Raw genomic sequence first — 18,469 nt, 5'->3', positions numbered from 1 at the left:
TAGAGAAAATAATAGAAATAATAAATCTATGTCCACTATGACAGTTCCATTGATATCCATGGGTGTTGAAGTAGGATACTCAGTAAGGTGTATTATTCTATGCTGGAGTTACCAAATTTATTTCTGATTCAAAATAGGAAATACTTTAAAATTTCTTTTCCCAAATATAGTAATTATTAGTAATTACTAAATTAGTAAATCGATTCTAAAAGTTCTAACTTGTTTTTTTTTGTTTTCCTTTGGAAAAAATATTTCTATTGGAATGTTGTCTTGAAAATCAAGATGTCTGAATACAAAAATGGAATAAAAAATATGCTATGACTATGACAATTTTCATTTAAGAGATGAGAAAACATCACTAACACAAAGAGCATAACATATTTAACATTGTTTTTCCATCAAGACTGATAATTAAACTGTTAGTGTAAAGACCAAGTCACTCTCTTTCTCAAGGCTTTGTGGTATAAATTTTTATAATAAGATAATCATTATATTTAATCTTAACATAAAAATAATGTGGAATATCAGACTTGTTAATAAGCACATGACATTCAATGTTTAGTTAATTGAATGTGTGATACCACGGTGTGGTTTAACCCCAGACAGCAGGGATCCATCATGCATAGTGGTTAATTAGGAAGATAACCGCCAGCACTCTGAATGTCCCTGCCTTCCTTCTTCTTTTCCCCAAGCTTTTATTGCTGGGCATGATATCATGTGGTAGGAATGACAGACCCTTTGGTCTGTTTGGGTCACCTTTCCTGGCTGTGCCCTCTCCTAACTGCTTGTGTGCCCCCAGCCCACAGCCTCCTCACTGGCTAGGCAGTATGAGAAGCTGAAAAGTCTTGGACTCAGTGTAGGCACTGCTCAGCAACAGCTAAAACATCAGCATGTTATCAACACTATTTTCATCATAAATCCCAAACACAGCATCGTACAGGCCACTATGAAGAAAATTAACTGTATCCCAGCCAAAAACAGGACATATAACTGTATCAAATTCAGAGATAATAATACCAGTAATAATTCTTTCTAATGTGAAAATTAATGAAACAGTAGAAAGGTCTAAATCAAACAAAAATACTACTGATTATGTTAAACTGTGTGTATCATTTATAAATTGATAATTATACCATATGAATATATTTCATTTCAGTACAAGTACAAGGAAGGTTATCGCAAGCAGCTTGGCCACCACATTGGAGCGCGAAACATAGAGGATGATCCCAAGATGATGTGGTCAATGCATGTAGCGAAGATCCAGAGTGACAGGGAGTACAAGAAAGCCTTTGAGAAAACAAAGACACACTTCAGCAGCCCTGTGGACATGCTGGGTATCGTGTTGGCCAAGAAATGCCAAGGGTTGGTCAGCGATATTGATTACAAGCACTATCTGCACCAGTGGATCTGTCTGCCAGACCAGAATGATGTCATCCATGCTAAGAAGGCCTATGATCTGCAGAGTGATGTGAGTAAATTGTTAGATTTGTATTACATAATTAAATGTACTTGGTTTTGTGCAAAATGCTTTTTTAAAGATATAATATGCCTTAGTTGCTTGCATCAGACATGTTCATAGAGGTGAAATGTTTAATACATTATTATCAAACATATATTTAATTCCATTTTCCCTGTCCTTAACCTGAGGTACAATTTCTTTGTAACACATCTTCAATAACTCCCTTTTTGTTATTTAAAAATTCTCTTACTCTTTCTTCAAAAATTAAAGTTGTTTTCAAAACCATATGCTGCTACTATGCAAAAATATATAAAATTCATTGTATAAAATAAGATATTATTTACAGATATTTTGATATTGTACACACTTGCATTTATGATGAACTTTCAAAATTTTTCAGGCTGTTTACAAATCTGACTTGGAATGGCTTAGAGGTATTGGATGGGTTCCTATTGGTTCCCTGGACGTTGAGAAAGCTAAGAAAGCTGGAGAAATCCTGAGTGAAAGGAAGTATCGTCAACCAGCAGACCAAATTAAATTTACTAGTGTGACAGATTCTTTGGCTATGGTCTTAGCCAAGCAAAATGCTGAGATAATGAACAAGGTGAGGTGTTTTGTTTTGTTTTCCCTTAAAAACACTGGCATTATTAGCTGATAGAATTTATTCATAAGGTGAAAAATACAAAATGCAAAGTAAAACTGTACAGATTTGCTATGGACTTAGAGAAGATGAATGCCCCAATTCAGCCTTTGCATAGGAAAAGGGTATTCTATCTTGGGTATCAGTCTGAACTAAACACTTAGGTGAAGTTTTTCTGGTCATTTTTACTACGTCACATATTTTTCAATAGCAATACTAAGGATTTGGTTGAATATCTCTCTTTTTCCTATCCCATCTAAATTACTATAGTAAATGGTTGTTTGGTATACTTTTTCTATTCTGTTAAAGCTACTTCACTATGCAAAACACATCTCTGACAGAACAAAGTAAATATCTTCACAGTTCTTAGACAACACTGTGAAATCTGCTGAGACAAGGTTCTGGCATGGTGTTAGGGTACGTACAGAGCTAATGGTGCCATGAACATACTATAAAAAAAAGCTTACTTGAATTACACCAGCAGAGTGTAAAATACTTTCTTTGGACAAGTATATTAGTTTGGTTGTATAGATTTGGCTCTGCCTCAAGATTTCTTTTATTTTATATCATTGATATATTTTTGATAAATAATGTTTTCAAGTTTGCAGTCTTCTCATTATTGCTTAGTTAAACTTCTTAATGGAATCTGTTTTTCTCTCTCCTAGCGTTTATATACAGAAGCCTGGGAGGCAGACAAAACATCAATTCACGTCATGCCTGACACTCCAACAATTTTATTAGCAAAGGCCAATGCAGCTAATGTTAGCCATGTAAGAATATTTAAACGTATAATAAATTAACGTAAAATTGGTAAATTAAGTAAAGCTTTCCTTAAACATGCAGTTCTTTTAAAATATGCTTTCACTAGAATGTTTAAAAAGTATATAAAGTGTAGAAGTTCCATCTTTATGAATACTAATAAACCATTTTCTGTCCTTTTTTGTGTGTAGAAACTTTATATACAAGCCTGGGAAGATGCCAAAAAGAAGGGTTATGACCTGAGAGCTGATGCAATTCCAATCCGAAGTGCAAAGGCATCAAGAGATATCGCGAGTGATGTACGTTCTTCCTTTACTGTCATTTAATCAGTTAATTTGTGAAATAGGAATCAAGTAAAAATCTAAAACTGACATGAAAAATCACGGTATAATAGATTGATATAAAATGACTACCAAGATAAAATTTGGTGCAGGAGTATAATGTGCAATAATTTTCAAAAGGAAAATTCTACAGCAATTCTTTACATAAAAATATGTTAGAAAGTCATACACCAGTAAGAATTTAGTAAAATAGATGCAAGAACACATTATGCATTTCTAAAATCTAAAAGAATATATTTCAGAGCACTTAAAAGAAAATAACTCATGACCAGTAGGAAAATATTTCTTATTATACTTCTTTTAACATTTCTCAGTACAAGTACAAAGAAGCTCATGAGAAGCAGAAAGGCCACTACATTGGGTGCAAGACAGCCCAGGAAGATCCCAAGCTGTCATTGGCTGCACGTGCCATGTTGCTGCAGAACGACCGCATTTACAGGAAGGCATACCACGATTCAAAGACCCAGATCCACCTGCCTGTTGATGCGTTGTCAGTGCAGGCAGCCAAGGAGTGCCAGGCGCTGGTCAGCGATATCGACTACCGCCACTACCTGCACCAGTGGACCTGTCTGCCTGACCAGAATGATGTGATCCACGCCAGGAAAGCCTACGACCTGCAGAGTGATGTGAGTGGCAATAACTGATGAGAATCTTTCAGTCAGGTGTGTGGGCAACGTTTGTGAGAGTGCCAATATCCTGTCAAGGATGTGTTTGTGAAGAAGCGGTCAGTCCTGGTAGGGTTTATTGAATTTGTGTGGAGGAGCCTGCATGCTAAATGATGGCTACTTGTGCTGCTGTGCAAAGCAACCAAAAGCCGTGAGTAGGAAGGGATTGGTTTCCTGCAGTCTCAGCGCTGACTACTGATGTGTGACTGTTGGAGAAGGAGCTTGGGGAAAGCCTTGTGCTTGGGGAAGCTCTGTGCACTTAGAGTTGTCTCTGCATTGGGGTAACCCATGGTTTATTTGTAGAACGTGTACAAGTCGGACCTGGAGTGGTTGCGAGGCATTGGCTGGCTGACAGAAGGTTCCGTGGATGTGGTTAAAGCAAAGAAAGCCCAGGAAATCCTGAACGACAGGCTGTACCGCACACGTCCGGATGAGTTGAAGTTCACCAGCATAACTGACGCGCCAGATGTCGTGCAGGCCAAGATCAATGCTTTGCAGCTCAGTGATGTAAGCTCACCTTTTGCTTACCTTTCATTTGTGCAATGACATTTCTGAGTGTCAGAGACTGCAGATTGTATCGTGAGAACGTTTAATTTGAAACCAATGTGAACCAACATTACCAAAGAATTCTCTTGAGTGTGTTTTTTTTCCCCAGTGTTCATACCCCAGTGAAATGTCATTATGCTTCCTTTCTCCTTAGCGTCTGTACCGTGAGGCCTGGGATAAAGATAAGACGCAGGTCTCTGTACCTTCTGATACTCCCGTAATGCTGCAATCCAAAGTCAATGCTCAGAACATCAGCAACGTAAGAACCCACACTGTTATGTGTGCAAAGTGTTATGAACTTAATGCTGTGCCTACTTAGAGTCTTAGAGTTTTTGGCCTAACCTCTTTTAGATTTTGCCCTAATGTTTGGCATCCACTAACACTGTTCTCTGGTGTGGTTGTATCGTAATCCGTAGATTGCATTAAGGCAGAGTGTATTCTTAATGAGTGAGCATGCACTGCTGATGTACCCACTGGTCCTCAAGGAAGAATGATCTTTATCTAGAATTGGTGTTATTATAATTTCTCACAGTCTGTGTGAATGTGAAAGTGATGGAACTGCCTGTGTGGAACATTTCTGTACGTGCATTTTTTCCTAAACTCTTCAGATTCCTGAGGGTGGGACTCATTGCGTCACCTGTATTGCTTGATAGGCTGTGTTTGTGAGCAAAATTAGATGTTCAGCATGTAATTATGCAGGACTTATCTGGTCCAACCACCCCCCTCAGTGGGGGCGTTGTGATGTGTTTTCAGAAATGTGCTAGCTGTGTCTTTGTGTTTTGGGTTTTGCACTAGATTTAACTTTGAATCATGAGTTTTCTGACAAGACACTTGTGGGGAATATTACTGCAGCTTGCCGGTTACAGGGAACAAACAAAGCACCCAAATGGTTAAGAGCAAAAGAGTGATTATTAAGAAAGTCCTTGCCATCACAATCTTGACTGGAAGTAACATGAGTGTTTAATCTTCTTTGCAGAAACATTATCAGAAGGCCTGGGATGAGGCCAAGGCAAAAAGCTATGACATAAGAGCTGATGCCATTCCCATCAAACACGCCAAGGCTTCCAGAGACATTGCTAGTGAGGTACTGTCTTCTTTTTATGTGGTTGCTGTGTCTTGTCTCTTCCTGAATCCTGCTTGGCTGAACTGGGTGAATGTTTCTAGCATTTCAGCTAGAAGCGGAGTAGGGTTTTATGCCCCTGTGTTATTTTAAACCCCTTTCTGAGTGCTTCTTTCTTCTACAGCTTGAGGCTGCCTGTTGGTAAGTGCATAGGAGGCTGTGTGATAAGTTTGTGAGATTGCAAGGAGGGCTACAAAGCAAAGTGTTAATATACAGACAACAAGAAACAATTTAAAACTGCTTTTGACAGTAGCTACAGATGTGGCTGCTGCTGGATACTTGCAGTACCTTTAATCACCACCACCAAACACTTTAAGGAGAAAGCTGTGGAATGTGGCTGGCACTCAGAGTGGTCTTGCAGAGACCACTTCTTGCAGTTTTCCTCTTCAGTACCATTTTCCATTGCTTCTGAGCATTAAGAAAAGCCAGATGAATTTTTGCATGCCTTGAGGAACAGCATTTTTGGATGCTAGATGGATTGCCCTTTGAGTGACCTGGAGGTTTCTTTGCATTGAGGCAATACTTCTGGATAGTGCGTCACAGGGTTGGCAGCATAGGAAGATGAAGGCCTTTGTTAGTCAGTAGCATTCAGGTGAGAAAGGTGAGGTTGCTTACTCTCTTTTGATGTTTTTCAGTACAAGTATAAAGAAGCTCATGAGAAGCAGAAAGGCCACTACATTGGGTGCAAGACAGCCCAGGAGGATCCCAAACTGTCCTTGGCTGCGCGTGCCATGTTGCTGCAGAACGACCGCATTTACAGGAAGGCATACCACGATTCAAAGACCCAAGTCCACCTGCCTGTTGATGCATTGTCAGTGCAGGCAGCCAAGGAGTGCCAGACGCTGGTCAGCGATATCGACTACCGCCACTACCTGCACCAGTGGACCTGTCTGCCTGACCAGAATGATGTGATCCACGCCAGGAAAGCCTACGACCTGCAGAGTGATGTGAGTGGTGAAAATCTTTCAGTCAGGTGTGTGGGCAACGTTTGTGAGAGTGCCAATATCCTGTCAAGGATGTGTTTGTGAAGAAGCAGTCAGTCCTGGTAAGGTTTATTGAATTTGTGTGGATGAGCCTGCATGTTAAATGATGGCTACTTGTGCTGCTGTGCAAAGCAACCAAAAGCCATGAGTAGGAAGGGATTGGTTTCCTGCAGTCTCAGCGCTGACTACTGATGTGTGACTGTTGGAGAAGGAGCTTGGGGAAAGCCTTGTGCTTGGGGAAGCTCTGTGCACTTAGAGTTGTCTCTGCGTTGGGGTAACCCATGGTTTATTTGTAGAACGTGTACAAGTCGGACCTGGAGTGGTTGCGAGGCATTGGCTGGCTGACAGAAGGTTCCGTGGATGTGGTTAAAGCAAAGAAAGCCCAGGAAATCCTGAACGACAGGCTGTACCGCACACGTCCGGATGAGTTGAAGTTCACCAGCATAACTGACACGCCAGATGTCGTGCAGGCCAAGATCAATGCTTTGCAGCTCAGTGATGTAAGCTCACCTTTTGCTTACCTTTCATTTGTGCAATGACATTTCTGAGTGTCAGAGACTGCAGATTGTATCGTGAGAACGTTTAATTTGAAACCAATGTGAACCAACATTACCAAAGAATTCTCTTGAGTGTGTTTTTTTTCCCCAGTGTTCATACCCCAGTGAAATGTCATTATGCTTCCTTTCTCCTTAGCATCTGTACCGTGAGGCCTGGGATAAAGATAAGACGCAGGTGTCCGTACCTTCTGATACTCCTGTAATGCTGCAATCCAAAGTCAATGCTCAGAACATCAGCAACGTAAGAACCCGCAACGATATGTGTGCAAAGTGTTATGAACTTAATGCTGTGCCTACTTAGAGTCTTAGAGTTTTTTCCCTGAGCTCTTTTAGATTTTGCCCTAAAGAGTGGCAGCTACTAACACTGTTCTTCATTGTTGTTTTATCATAAACCATAGACTGTGTCTAAGAGCTGTCTAGGCAGAGTGTATTGTTAATGAACAAGTGTGCACTGATAGTGTACCCACTGGTCCTTAAGCAAGAAGGATCTTGATCTAGAATTGGTGACAAATTGGCAAATATTTTCCATGGGGTTGTTGAAGGAGCCTACAGACTCGTCAGGCCTGGGATGTTTTGCAGATTTGTATTGATTAACCCCCTATTTTTATGGAACTAACCCTGGAGATCCTGTAAAACTGGAAGCAATTTCCCATTTTGCATTTTCAGCAGGAATTAATTGGCAGGGAATTTTTGCCTAGAAACTGCATTCACTCCCAGACATTCCTGATGTCATAAAATCACAGAATCATTAAGGTTGGAAAAGTCCTCCAAGCTCATCTGGTCCAACCACCGCCCTACCACCAATGTCACCCACTAAACCGTGTCCCCAGGTACCATGTCCAACCTTTCCTTGAACACCCTCTGGGATGGTGATGCCACCACCTCCCTGGGCAGCCCGTCCCAGTTCCTGACTGCTCATTCTGAGATGAAATACCTCCTTCTTTCTAACCTCAACCTCCACTGGTGCTGCTTGAGGCCGTTTCCTCTAGTCCTATTGTTAGTTATCTCTGAGAACAGACTGACACTCAGCTCCCCACAGCTTTCTTTCAGGCAGTTGCAGAGAACAATAAGGTCTCTCGTGAACCTCATCTACCCCAGACTAAGAAGTCCCAGTTCTCTCAGCTGCTCGTCATAAGACTTGTGTTCCAGACCCTTCAAAAGCTTTGTAGCCATTCTCTGAACAAATTTCAGGGCCTTGATGTCAAACATATGCAAAGTACTGTTCAGAAGTACCCAATAAGATTGCCAAACTGCTCAGGAGCACCCAAGCAGTTAGGCACAAGAGAGGTAGTTATTAAGAAAGTCCTTGCTATCACCGAGTCTTGTCTGGAATTAACATAAGTGTTTAATTTTCTTTGCAGAAACATTATCAGAAGGCCTGGGATGAGGCCAAGGCAAAAAGCTATGACATAAGAGCTGATGCCATTCCCATCAAACATGCCAAGGCTTCCAGAGACATCGCTAGTGAGGTACCATCTTCTTTTCATGTGTTCACTGTGTCTTGTATCTTCCTGCATCCTGCTTGGCTGAACTGGGTAAACGGTTCTAGCATTTCAGCTAGAAGCAGAGTAGGGTTTTATGCCCCTGTGTTATTTTAAACCCCTTTCTGAGTGCTTTTCTTCTACAGCTTGAGGTTGCCTGTTGGTAAATGCTCTGCACGTAGGATGCCGTGTGATAGGTTTATGAGATTGCGAGGAGGGCTACAAAGCAAAGTGTTAATATACAGACAACAAGAAACAATTTAAAACTGCTTTTGGCAGTAGCTACAGATGTGGCTGCTGCTGGATACTTGCAGTACCTTTAATCACCACCACCAAACACTTTAAGGAGAAAGCTGTGGAATGCGGCAGGCACTCAGAGCAGTCTTACAAATCAAGACAGATTACCTCTGCAGTACCATTTTCCATTGCTTCTGAACATTAAGAAAAACCAGATGAATTTTTGTATACCTTGAGGAACACCATTTTAGGACTCTTGAAGGATTGCCCTGTGAGTGGCCTGGAGCTTTGTCTTTACTGAGGCAATACCTCTGGGAATTTTATTACAGGGTTGGCAGCTTAGGAAGATGAAGGCCTTTGTTAGTCAGTAGCATTCAGGTCAGAAAGGTGAAGTTGCTTACATGTGTTTTTTTTTGTGTTTTTTTTTTTTTTTTTTTGATGTTTCTCAGTACAAGTACAAAGAAGCCCATGAGAAGCAGAAAGGCCACTACATTGGGTGCAAGACTGCCCAGGAAGATCCCAAGCTTTCGTTTGCTGCACGTGCCATGTTGCTGCAGAACGACCGCATTTACAGGAAGGCATACCACGATTCAAAGACCCAAGTCCACCTGCCTGTTGATGCATTGTCAGTGCAGGCAGCCAAGGAGTGCCAGACGCTGGTCAGCGATATCGACTACCGCCACTACCTGCACCAGTGGACCTGTCTGCCTGACCAGAATGACGTGATCCATGCCAGGAAAGCCTACGACCTGCAGAGTGATGTGAGTGTTGAAAATCCTTCTGTCAAATGTGTGGGCAACGTTTGTGAGAGTGCCAATATCCTGTCAAGGATGTGTTTGTGAAGAAGCAGTCAGTCCTGGTAAGGTTTATTGAATTTGTGTGGATGAGCCTGCATGTTAAATGATGGCTACTTGTGCTGCTGTGCAAGGCAACCAAAAGCCATGAGTAGGAAGGGATTGGTTTCCTGCAGTCTCAGCGCTGACTGTTGATGTGTGACTGTTGGAGAAGGAGCTTGGGGAAAGCCTTGTGCTTGGGGAAGCTCTGTGCACTTAGAGTTGTCTCTGCGTTGGGGTAACCCATGGTTTATTTGTAGAACGTGTACAAGTCGGACCTGGAGTGGTTGCGAGGCATTGGCTGGCTGACAGAAGGTTCCGTGGATGTGGTTAAAGCAAAGAAAGCCCAGGAAATCCTGAACGACAGGCTGTACCGCACACGTCCGGATGAGTTGAAGTTCACCAGCATAACTGACGCGCCAGATGTCGTGCAGGCCAAGATCAATGCTTTGCAGCTCAGTGATGTAAGCTCACCTTTTGCTTACCTTTCATTTGTGCAATGACATTTCTGAGTGTCAGAGACTGCAGATTGTATTGTGAGAACGTTTAATTTGAAACCAATGTGAACCAACATTACCAAAGAATTCTCTTGAGTGTGTTTTTTTTCCCCAGTGTTCATACCCCAGTGAAATGTCATTATGCTTCCTTTCTCCTTAGCATCTGTACCGTGAGGCCTGGGATAAAGATAAGACGCAGGTCTCCGTACCTTCTGATACTCCCGTAATGCTGCAATCCAAAGTCAATGCTCAGAACATCAGCAACGTAAGAACCCACACCGTTATGTGTGCAAAGTGTTATGAACTTAATGCTGTGTCTACTTAGAGTCTTAGAGTTTTTGGCCTAACCTCTTTTAGTTTTTGCCCTAATGTTTGGCATCCACTAATGCTGTTCTCTGGTGTGGTTGTATCGTAATCCGTAGATAACATCTGGGCAGAGTGTATCCTTAATGAAGGAGCATGTACTGTTAACATACCAGATGTTCATCAAGGAAAAAGACCACAGGTTTTTATCTAGAATCGGTGTTATAATCTCTCACAGTCCATGTGAATGTGAAAGTGATGGAACTGCCTGTGTGGAACATTTCTGTACGTGCATTTTTCCCTAAAGTCTTCAGATTCCTAAGGGAATCTGATTCCTAAGGGAATCTGAACTCATGGAATTGCCTGCCTTACTTATTAGGCTGTGTGTTTGTGAGCAAAATTAAACGTTCAGCATGTAATTATGCAGGACTTCTCCTTCCTTTGAGAAAAGCTTGCAAATATTTTCAATGAGGTTGCTGAAGGAACCTGCAGACTCATCAGTTCTGGGATGTTTTGCAGATTTGTGTTGATTCACCCCCTATTTTTATGGAACTAACCCTGGGGATCCTGTAAAACTGGAAGCAATTTCCCATTTTGCATTTTCAGCAGGAAGTGGCTGAGAATTTTTGCCCAGAAACTGCATTCATTCTAAGATGTTCTTGATGTCCATGTATGTAAAATATTGTTCAGAAGTTCCTGATGTGATTGGATTAGGAGCAAAATACTTCATAGGTTCCTTCAGCAGACATTTCACTTTCCTCTCTCTCCTCCTCCTTAACTCCCCCCCTTTCTTTTCTCACTTATGACTTGAATACTGTTTTTTCTGAATTTGTTGTGGTGTTACCAGCAACAGCATTCAGTCTCTGATTTTCCACAGTCATCAGAGAACTACAAAGCATGATATTTACCCAGCTGTACTAAAGACTTCAAGTCCAGGTGTGCTGACCAAGCCTCTGTGGGCCAAGATGCCCATAAAGACAGAGCTTTCATGTTTTTGAGCTTGCTTGGTTGCCTTCAGACAGATGAAGGCACTTTAGTTTCTCTTCAGCCTTTTTATATGTTAAAAGAGAAACTAAAGGTAATAAGAAAGGTAAGGCTCTCTCCCTACACTCACTTTCTTGGAAGTACCTAATGTGGTTGCCAAAGTGCCCAGGAGTACCCAAGCAGTTAAGCACAAGAGAAGTAGTAATAAAGTCCTTGCTATCACAGAGTCTTGACTGGAAGTAACATGAGTGTTTAATCTTCTTTGCAGAAACATTATCAGAAGGCCTGGGATGAGGCCAAGGCAAAAAGCTATGACATAAGAGCTGATGCCATTCCCATCAAACATGCCAAGGCTTCCAGAGACATCGCTAGTGAGGTACCGTCTTCTTTTTATGTGGTTGCTGTGTCTTGTCTCTTCCCACATCCCACTGGGCAGAGTTGGGTGAAAGGTTCTAGCATAGCAGCTAGAAGTGATGTATGGTTATGTGGCCCTCTGCTATTTTAAAGCTCATTCTGAGTGCTTCTTCAGTGGCCGCAGATGTGGCTGCTGCTGGATACTTGCAGTTCTTGTAATCACCACCACCATTTCTCTTTTTAAAGAGAAAGCTGTGGAATGTGGCTGGCACTCAGAGTGTTCTTGCAGAGACTACTTCTTGCAGGTTTCCTCTTCAGTACCATTTTCCATTGCTTCTGAGCATTAAGAAAAGATAAATGTATTTCTGTATACCTTGAGGAACACCATTTTGGGACACTTGAAGGATTGCCCTTTGATTGGCCTGGAGCTGTGTCTTTACTGAGGCAATACCTCTGGGAAACGTGTCACAGGGTTGGCAGCTTAGGAGGATGAGGGTCTTTGTCAGTAGCATTCAGGTGAGAAAGGTGAAGTTGCTTACATTCTTTTGATGTTTTTCAGTACAAGTACAAAGAAGCCCATGAGAAGCAGAAAGGCCACTACATTGGGTGCAAGACTGCCCAGGAGGATCCCAAACTGTCCTTGGCTGCACGTGCCATGTTGCTGCAGAACGACCGCATTTACAGGAAGGCATACCACGATTCAAAGACCCAAGTCCACCTGCCTGTTGATGCATTGTCAGTGCAGGCAGCCAAGGAGTGCCAGACGCTGGTCAGCGATATCGACTACCGCCACTACCTGCACCAGTGGACCTGTCTGCCTGACCAGAATGATGTGATCCATGCCAGGAAAGCCTACGACCTGCAGAGTGATGTGCGTATTTGCAAAGATGTGTTAGATACCAATGTTTTCATTTAGTGTATTTAAGTATTTTAATTGCATGATATTACACAGTCAGAAAGGTTTTATCTTTAGAGCTTTTCTCTGTTTTTTCATTTTAGATCTACGAAGCATTTGTCTTTCTTTGATGGGTCTTATGAGTTAAATAATGTTTTGTACTTCGTAATCAGAAGCCTTCAATTACTTATGTTTATTTGAATCTGCTTAGAAATTAATTTATTAACATGAAAACTATGTAGGATAGCAGCTAAGATGTTTTAATGGCTGATTTAAAAACATGTGGAGACAGTGCAGCTGTTTTTCTGCTTGGCTCTACAGCTTATCAGTGAACAGACACTCTTCCTCTATTTCATTTGAGCTTCAGAGGTGAGATTCATGTTCTTGTGTAAGGATTTGCTCAATTAAAATGTAAACAATGTTGCCTGATATCATTTAAGGAGTTATTTTGGTTAGCACTACTTCCCAGTATCTTCATACCTTTTTTTTTTTTGATCTCCTTTTTGTCAAATTTCCTGGAGGAATAAATATTTTGGAGAGAACGGGGTTATTCTTAATACTCCTTTTATCATCCATAACCAACATGCTGTTGAGTTGTTTCTCCTCTATTTAATTTCATAAGGTTTAGACCAAGCTGCTTAAGAAATGAACTTTTTAAAATCTGCTTCCCAGGCTTACTTATGATACTGAGTATCTCTCATGTACAAAACGGATTAATCTAGGTCTAGCTGACTGGGCATTTTCTAAAACATATCCTGCTTTGTGTAGTTTAAAATATTGAAGACAGTCATTTTAAACAAGGCGTTTTATTTGATCTCTGACACAGGTTGTTTATAAGTCAGACCTAGAATGGCTCCGTGGAATTGGCTGGCTGCCTAATGACTCTCCAGATGTTAAGAGAGTGAAGAATGCCCAGGATCTCCTGAGTGATAACGTGTATCGCACACCTATTGAAAGCCTGAAGTACACCAGTATTGTTGATTCTCCAGACGTTGTTTTGGCTAAAGTGAATGCCGAACAAATCAGCATTGTATGTTACAACATTCTTAAGTCTTTCATTATTTTGAAGCTATAAACAGTTAAAGTGAAATCTCTCTGCTAAAATGTAAAATTGATCAGTGGTATTTTAAATTGCCTAATAGTTTTTGAGACATTTGTTTTGGAGCTGATAATTCAGGAGAGGTTTATGGAATTTTATGTTACTGACAGGTGCAATTCCATATTTAAAATATCATTAAAATCAACTATTTTAACAGCCAAAATACAAAGAAGCTTGGGAAAAGGACAAGACTATGATCCATATTATGCCAGACACACCTGAAATCACCCTAGCCAAGAGTAATGCTCTTAATTACAGCAAGGTATGTTTATCATTCTATTTTCTACATTTCAATAAAATAGTAAAATGTGAATTTTAACATTCTAAGATGCTACTTATAGAGTTGAAGATTAAGTCATGTATTTTTGAAGTCTGACCTCATACAGAGCTTTCAACATTCCCTTCTCCCTAAAGTATTTAGACAGTTTAAAATAGATGCTTGTATATTTAGAAATGATTAATATAATGCACCATTGAGATAATACTATGTTGAAATGGAAGAGAGACCAAGGCGTATAATTTTTTTCTGAACTTCTATAAACATCCTTCTATGCTGTATAAGTTGCAACCCTAGTGTTACAGGCACTGGGCATGTACTGGAAGGCAGTATTTACAGCAGTATTTATAGCGAGGAGGAGAGGTAACACGAGAAAAATATCTCATGTTTCAGCAAGCAAATGGTAGTAGAGTATGTGTTTCTCTAATGACAAATGCTAGAGTATTTAGCATATGTGTGACTTTGTGCTGTCTTTTCAGAAACTGTATAAAGAAGCCTGGGATGAAGTGAAGATGAGTTATGATTTGAGAGCAGATGCAATCCCAATCAAGTCAGCCAAAGCTTCTAGAGAAATTGCTAGTGATGTAAGTGCAAAAAGGGGCATCTAGCTTTTCACATGCTTTAAAAGCACATACTCTAAGGGGTTTGTGGGGGAAGTGGTGATTGGAGGCCATCTTGGCCATAGTGACCATGAAATAGATGAGTTTAAAATCTTCGGTGACAGGAGGAAAACTGCCACCAAAACTTCAACCCTGGATATGGAGAGAACAGACTTCAGGATGCACACGGTACTAGTTAGCAAGGTCCCCTGAGAAGTAGCTTTTAAAGGTGTTGGGGTCTATCAGTAGCTGGTCACTTTTTAAGAACCACCTCTTAAGAGCACAGGAACAGGCAATTCCAAAATGCTAGAAGTCAAAAGGGTTGGGCAGAAGGTTGTCTTGGCTGAGCAGGGATCTTCTTGTAGAGCTTGGGCAGAAAAGGAAAGTGTATGGCCACTGGAAGTGAGGTCTGGCGACATAGGAGGACTACAGAGATGCTGTATGCCATTGTGGGGAGAAAATTTGTGTGTCCAAAGCTCATTTAGAATGAAAGCTAGCCAGTACTGTGGGGGACAATAAAAAGGGTGTTTTAAAATTAACTGCAAAAGGAGGAGCAGAGATAACATTGGTCCATCACTTGATGAGGATGGTCACCTCACAAATAGGGACATAGACAAAGCAGAGACATTTAATGCCTCCGTTGCCTGTCTTCGACACTGATGTTGGGATCTGGGACCCCAGTTGCCTTGAGTTGGAGGACCTTGACTGTGGTAATGATAAACTCCCAGCCAACCCCAAACTTGTGCAGGATTTGCTGCTCCAGCTGGATGTATATAACTGTATGGGACCCAATGGGATTCACCTGAGGGTGCTCAGAGAGCTGGCTGATGGCATCGCGAGACCTCTCTCAATCATTTTTCAGTGGTCTTGCGAATCTTGAGAGGCCCAAGTCTACTGGAAGGGATTTGGCACAAAGAGAGTGGTTGGGCACTGGAACAGGCTCCCCAGGGAATAGGTCATGGCACTGAACCTGCTGGAGTTCAAGAAGTGTTTGGAGAATGCTCTCAGAAATATGGTTTAATTTTTGTGTGGTCTTGTGTGGCACCAGGACTTGAACCTGATGGCCCTTGTGGGTCCCTTCCAACTCAGGATATTCTATGACTGTGATTCTATTTCATTATAACTGTCACTAATGATGATTTTTGCTCTTTACCAAGTATAAATACAAACTGGATCATGAGAAGCAGAAAGGACATTATGTTGGAGTTCCAAATGCAAAAGCGGATACAAGAATGCAGTTTGCCCTTGACATAGGAAAAGTGCAGAGTGAACTAGAATACAAGAAACACTTTGCCAAATGGAAGACACAGTGCCACCTGCCAGTAGATATGCTGTCTATCCAGTCAGCTAAACATGGCCAGTCCTTGGTCAGTGACATTGATTACCGTCATTACTTGCATCAGTGGATCTGTCTTCCGGATCAGAATGATGTCATACACGCTAGGAAGGCCTACGATCTTCAAAGTGATGTGAGTTAACATGAAAACTTAGTCCTAAGTTGAACTTATTACTGTATTGTCTCTTCTTAGTCTGCTTCAGCTCTAACTGGGGTCAGTGGGAATCTTTGGCATTGCTCTTTATTTAGAATGCACACTGTATGCTGCTGTTATATACCACCAAGTTTGAAGTGTGCTAAATTCAGCTATAGTGCTGATGTTGGATTTACTGCTCTCCTTTTAATTGGTGGAAATGCCATTATTGATGAATTTTATGGGATTGTGCAGGGAGTGGTGGCTAACAGTAGGGACCTTATTTTGTTTTCCCAGGCAATTTACAAGTCTGATTTAGAATGGCTACGTGGAATTGGATGGTTGCCAAATGATTCAGTTGGAATAAACCATGTCAAATATGCTGGAGACCTCTTGAGTGAGGTAACAAAATAGTTTTCAGTACTAAGATTTTCTCAAGGATATCTGTAATTTTAAGTATTTTTAATGGTTAAATACATCAGTATTTCATTTATTATTATTATTATAGAAAATACAACTGGAGTATTACCAGAGTATTCATCATGTATGGAGAGTTTTCTTTCCATGTAAACTTTGTTTTCTTCTCCATATATTCAGAATTGATGTGTAAACTGTAATGTATTCCAGTATAATCTGATGGTAGTTTCATCTTTTCTCTTGTACAGAGAAAGTACCGTACAAAAGCTGAAACTCTTCCATTTACTCCGGTGGCAGACAGAGTTGATTATATCACAGCAAAGAACAGCGGGGAAATTCTTAGTGATGTAAGTTTGCTGAAAAGTTGTCAGGCTATTAACTTGGTCTGTGTATCTACACGCTAGTATATGATCTGTAAAAATAAATTTTAAAAATAGCAAAAGAATTCAGGATCCAACTGTGGGAATTCTGTGAATGCATGACATAAAGATGAACCAAGACTCATCTCCATCACTTAAGAGGAAAGAAGCTCCTCAAGCAGCACAACATCACTCCTAGGCATGCGAAAAGACGCTGCTAGCTCTGCTAGTCCCTTCCTTCTCTCAGTCTTGGGGGTTGGACTAGATGATCTGTCAAGGTCCCTTCCAATCCCTATCCATCCAGCCACATTAAAACAAGTTTTATTTTATTATTTTTTTTTCTGATAAATTTTGTAATTTCTTGTATAACTTCCTTTTTTTAAAAAATATCAAATTGGATGTATATTTAATGTATCATATTTAATAGCCTTGAATAATCATTTTTATACATAATTAGCATTATTTTATGCATGAAATAATGTTTTCCCAGTGTTGTGATGATGTTGTGAGGCACTCATTTCTTTCTCTGTTCCAGATAAAATACCACAAAGAGTGGAATGAGGTCAAGTCAAATTATACTCTGACAGATACACCACAGCTAGATATGGCTCGTGAGGCAGCCAGAATTCTTAATCAGGTACATGTTCTCTTCTTGATCAACTAAGAGTTTCTGCTCACTTTAATAATACTTTTGAGGAATTTAGAAAACTTGCCTTGTTAAGAACATCCTCAAGGAAGGATTCATTTCCCTTATGCTCTAACATTGGTTACATATATACAGTATTGACAGTGACTATAGTCATTTCATATTTCTCCTCACTTCTATTTTCCACAGAATTTATACAAGGAAAGCTGGGAGAAAGAAAAAGCCACTGGTTACCTCTTACCTCCTGATACTGTGCAGATCTGTCATGCCAAACACTCAAATGATGTCCAAAGTGAGGTAATATATTTATTTTTTTTTTCATCACAAGTAAAAGCAAGTGTCTTGAGATTTAGCAATGTTAAAGAACTTGCAAATTAAAAAAAAAAAAAAAAAAGAAATATAAGGCTTTGCATTAGCGATAACATCCAATAGACATTTTATGACCTGTGAAGTTCACCGTCTCCTAAATATAAAAGACATTTTTAATATTATGGTTTTTATGAATATCGGTGCTGAAAGGTAAGATTCTCCTTTCTGTGTTTAGTTTCTCCACAAGCAGTCCTTTCAAAATCCACTATGTGGACTTCTGTATTTTATAAATCTGAAAGAATTGTAGAAATATTATGATTGTAATATGTAGCTGTGATTTCACTTTTTGGCATATTATGGTGGCTTCCTCCTGGAAAAGCTGTAAGATGATATGCACATAGCATTTTAAACTTTTGCATAGTTGTTGGTGAAACTGTTACACAACAGCTAGTTAACTACTGAAAATACATTTTATCAAACATTTGAAGTAAATACCTTAAATAAAGATAAAGTCTTCAGACAGTCTTAAATAATGCATTACAAAAATATGTTGTAAAACTGAGGGTAAAAGAATTTATTAGTAAATGCTTTCTAGCAAGACTTTCCTCTTGTGTTGAAAATACTCCTTACTGAAGAATGG

At 40.3% G+C, this 18,469-nt stretch overlaps 1 protein-coding gene across 1 annotated transcript in view; it reads left to right on the top strand.

Moving 5' to 3' along the window:
* NEB (nebulin) overlaps window positions 1-18,469 on the top strand; it is a 119,033-nt gene that overhangs the window by 46,985 nt on the left and 53,579 nt on the right. The window contains exons 64-88 of the mRNA XM_082762888.1: window positions 1,157-1,468; window positions 1,860-2,063; window positions 2,765-2,869; window positions 3,050-3,157; window positions 3,514-3,825; window positions 4,168-4,371; window positions 4,565-4,669; window positions 5,387-5,494; window positions 6,166-6,477; window positions 6,810-7,013; window positions 7,207-7,311; window positions 8,432-8,539; window positions 9,238-9,549; window positions 9,882-10,085; window positions 10,279-10,383; window positions 11,674-11,781; window positions 12,319-12,630; window positions 13,481-13,684; window positions 13,911-14,015; window positions 14,510-14,614; window positions 15,787-16,098; window positions 16,396-16,500; window positions 16,764-16,862; window positions 17,410-17,511; window positions 17,710-17,817. Of these exons, the coding sequence (XP_082619014.1) occupies window positions 1,157-1,468; window positions 1,860-2,063; window positions 2,765-2,869; window positions 3,050-3,157; window positions 3,514-3,825; window positions 4,168-4,371; window positions 4,565-4,669; window positions 5,387-5,494; window positions 6,166-6,477; window positions 6,810-7,013; window positions 7,207-7,311; window positions 8,432-8,539; window positions 9,238-9,549; window positions 9,882-10,085; window positions 10,279-10,383; window positions 11,674-11,781; window positions 12,319-12,630; window positions 13,481-13,684; window positions 13,911-14,015; window positions 14,510-14,614; window positions 15,787-16,098; window positions 16,396-16,500; window positions 16,764-16,862; window positions 17,410-17,511; window positions 17,710-17,817 (4,368 nt within the window). The remainder of the gene's footprint in view (window positions 1-1,156; window positions 1,469-1,859; window positions 2,064-2,764; window positions 2,870-3,049; window positions 3,158-3,513; window positions 3,826-4,167; window positions 4,372-4,564; window positions 4,670-5,386; window positions 5,495-6,165; window positions 6,478-6,809; window positions 7,014-7,206; window positions 7,312-8,431; window positions 8,540-9,237; window positions 9,550-9,881; window positions 10,086-10,278; window positions 10,384-11,673; window positions 11,782-12,318; window positions 12,631-13,480; window positions 13,685-13,910; window positions 14,016-14,509; window positions 14,615-15,786; window positions 16,099-16,395; window positions 16,501-16,763; window positions 16,863-17,409; window positions 17,512-17,709; window positions 17,818-18,469) is intronic.

Source organism: Aythya marila (assembly GCF_965140915.1).
Source record: "Aythya marila genome assembly, chromosome: 6".
NCBI lineage: Eukaryota > Metazoa > Chordata > Aves > Anseriformes > Anatidae > Aythya > Aythya marila.
Note: the sequence above shows the minus strand (reverse complement) of the source record. Positions and strands in the feature narration are given on the sequence as shown.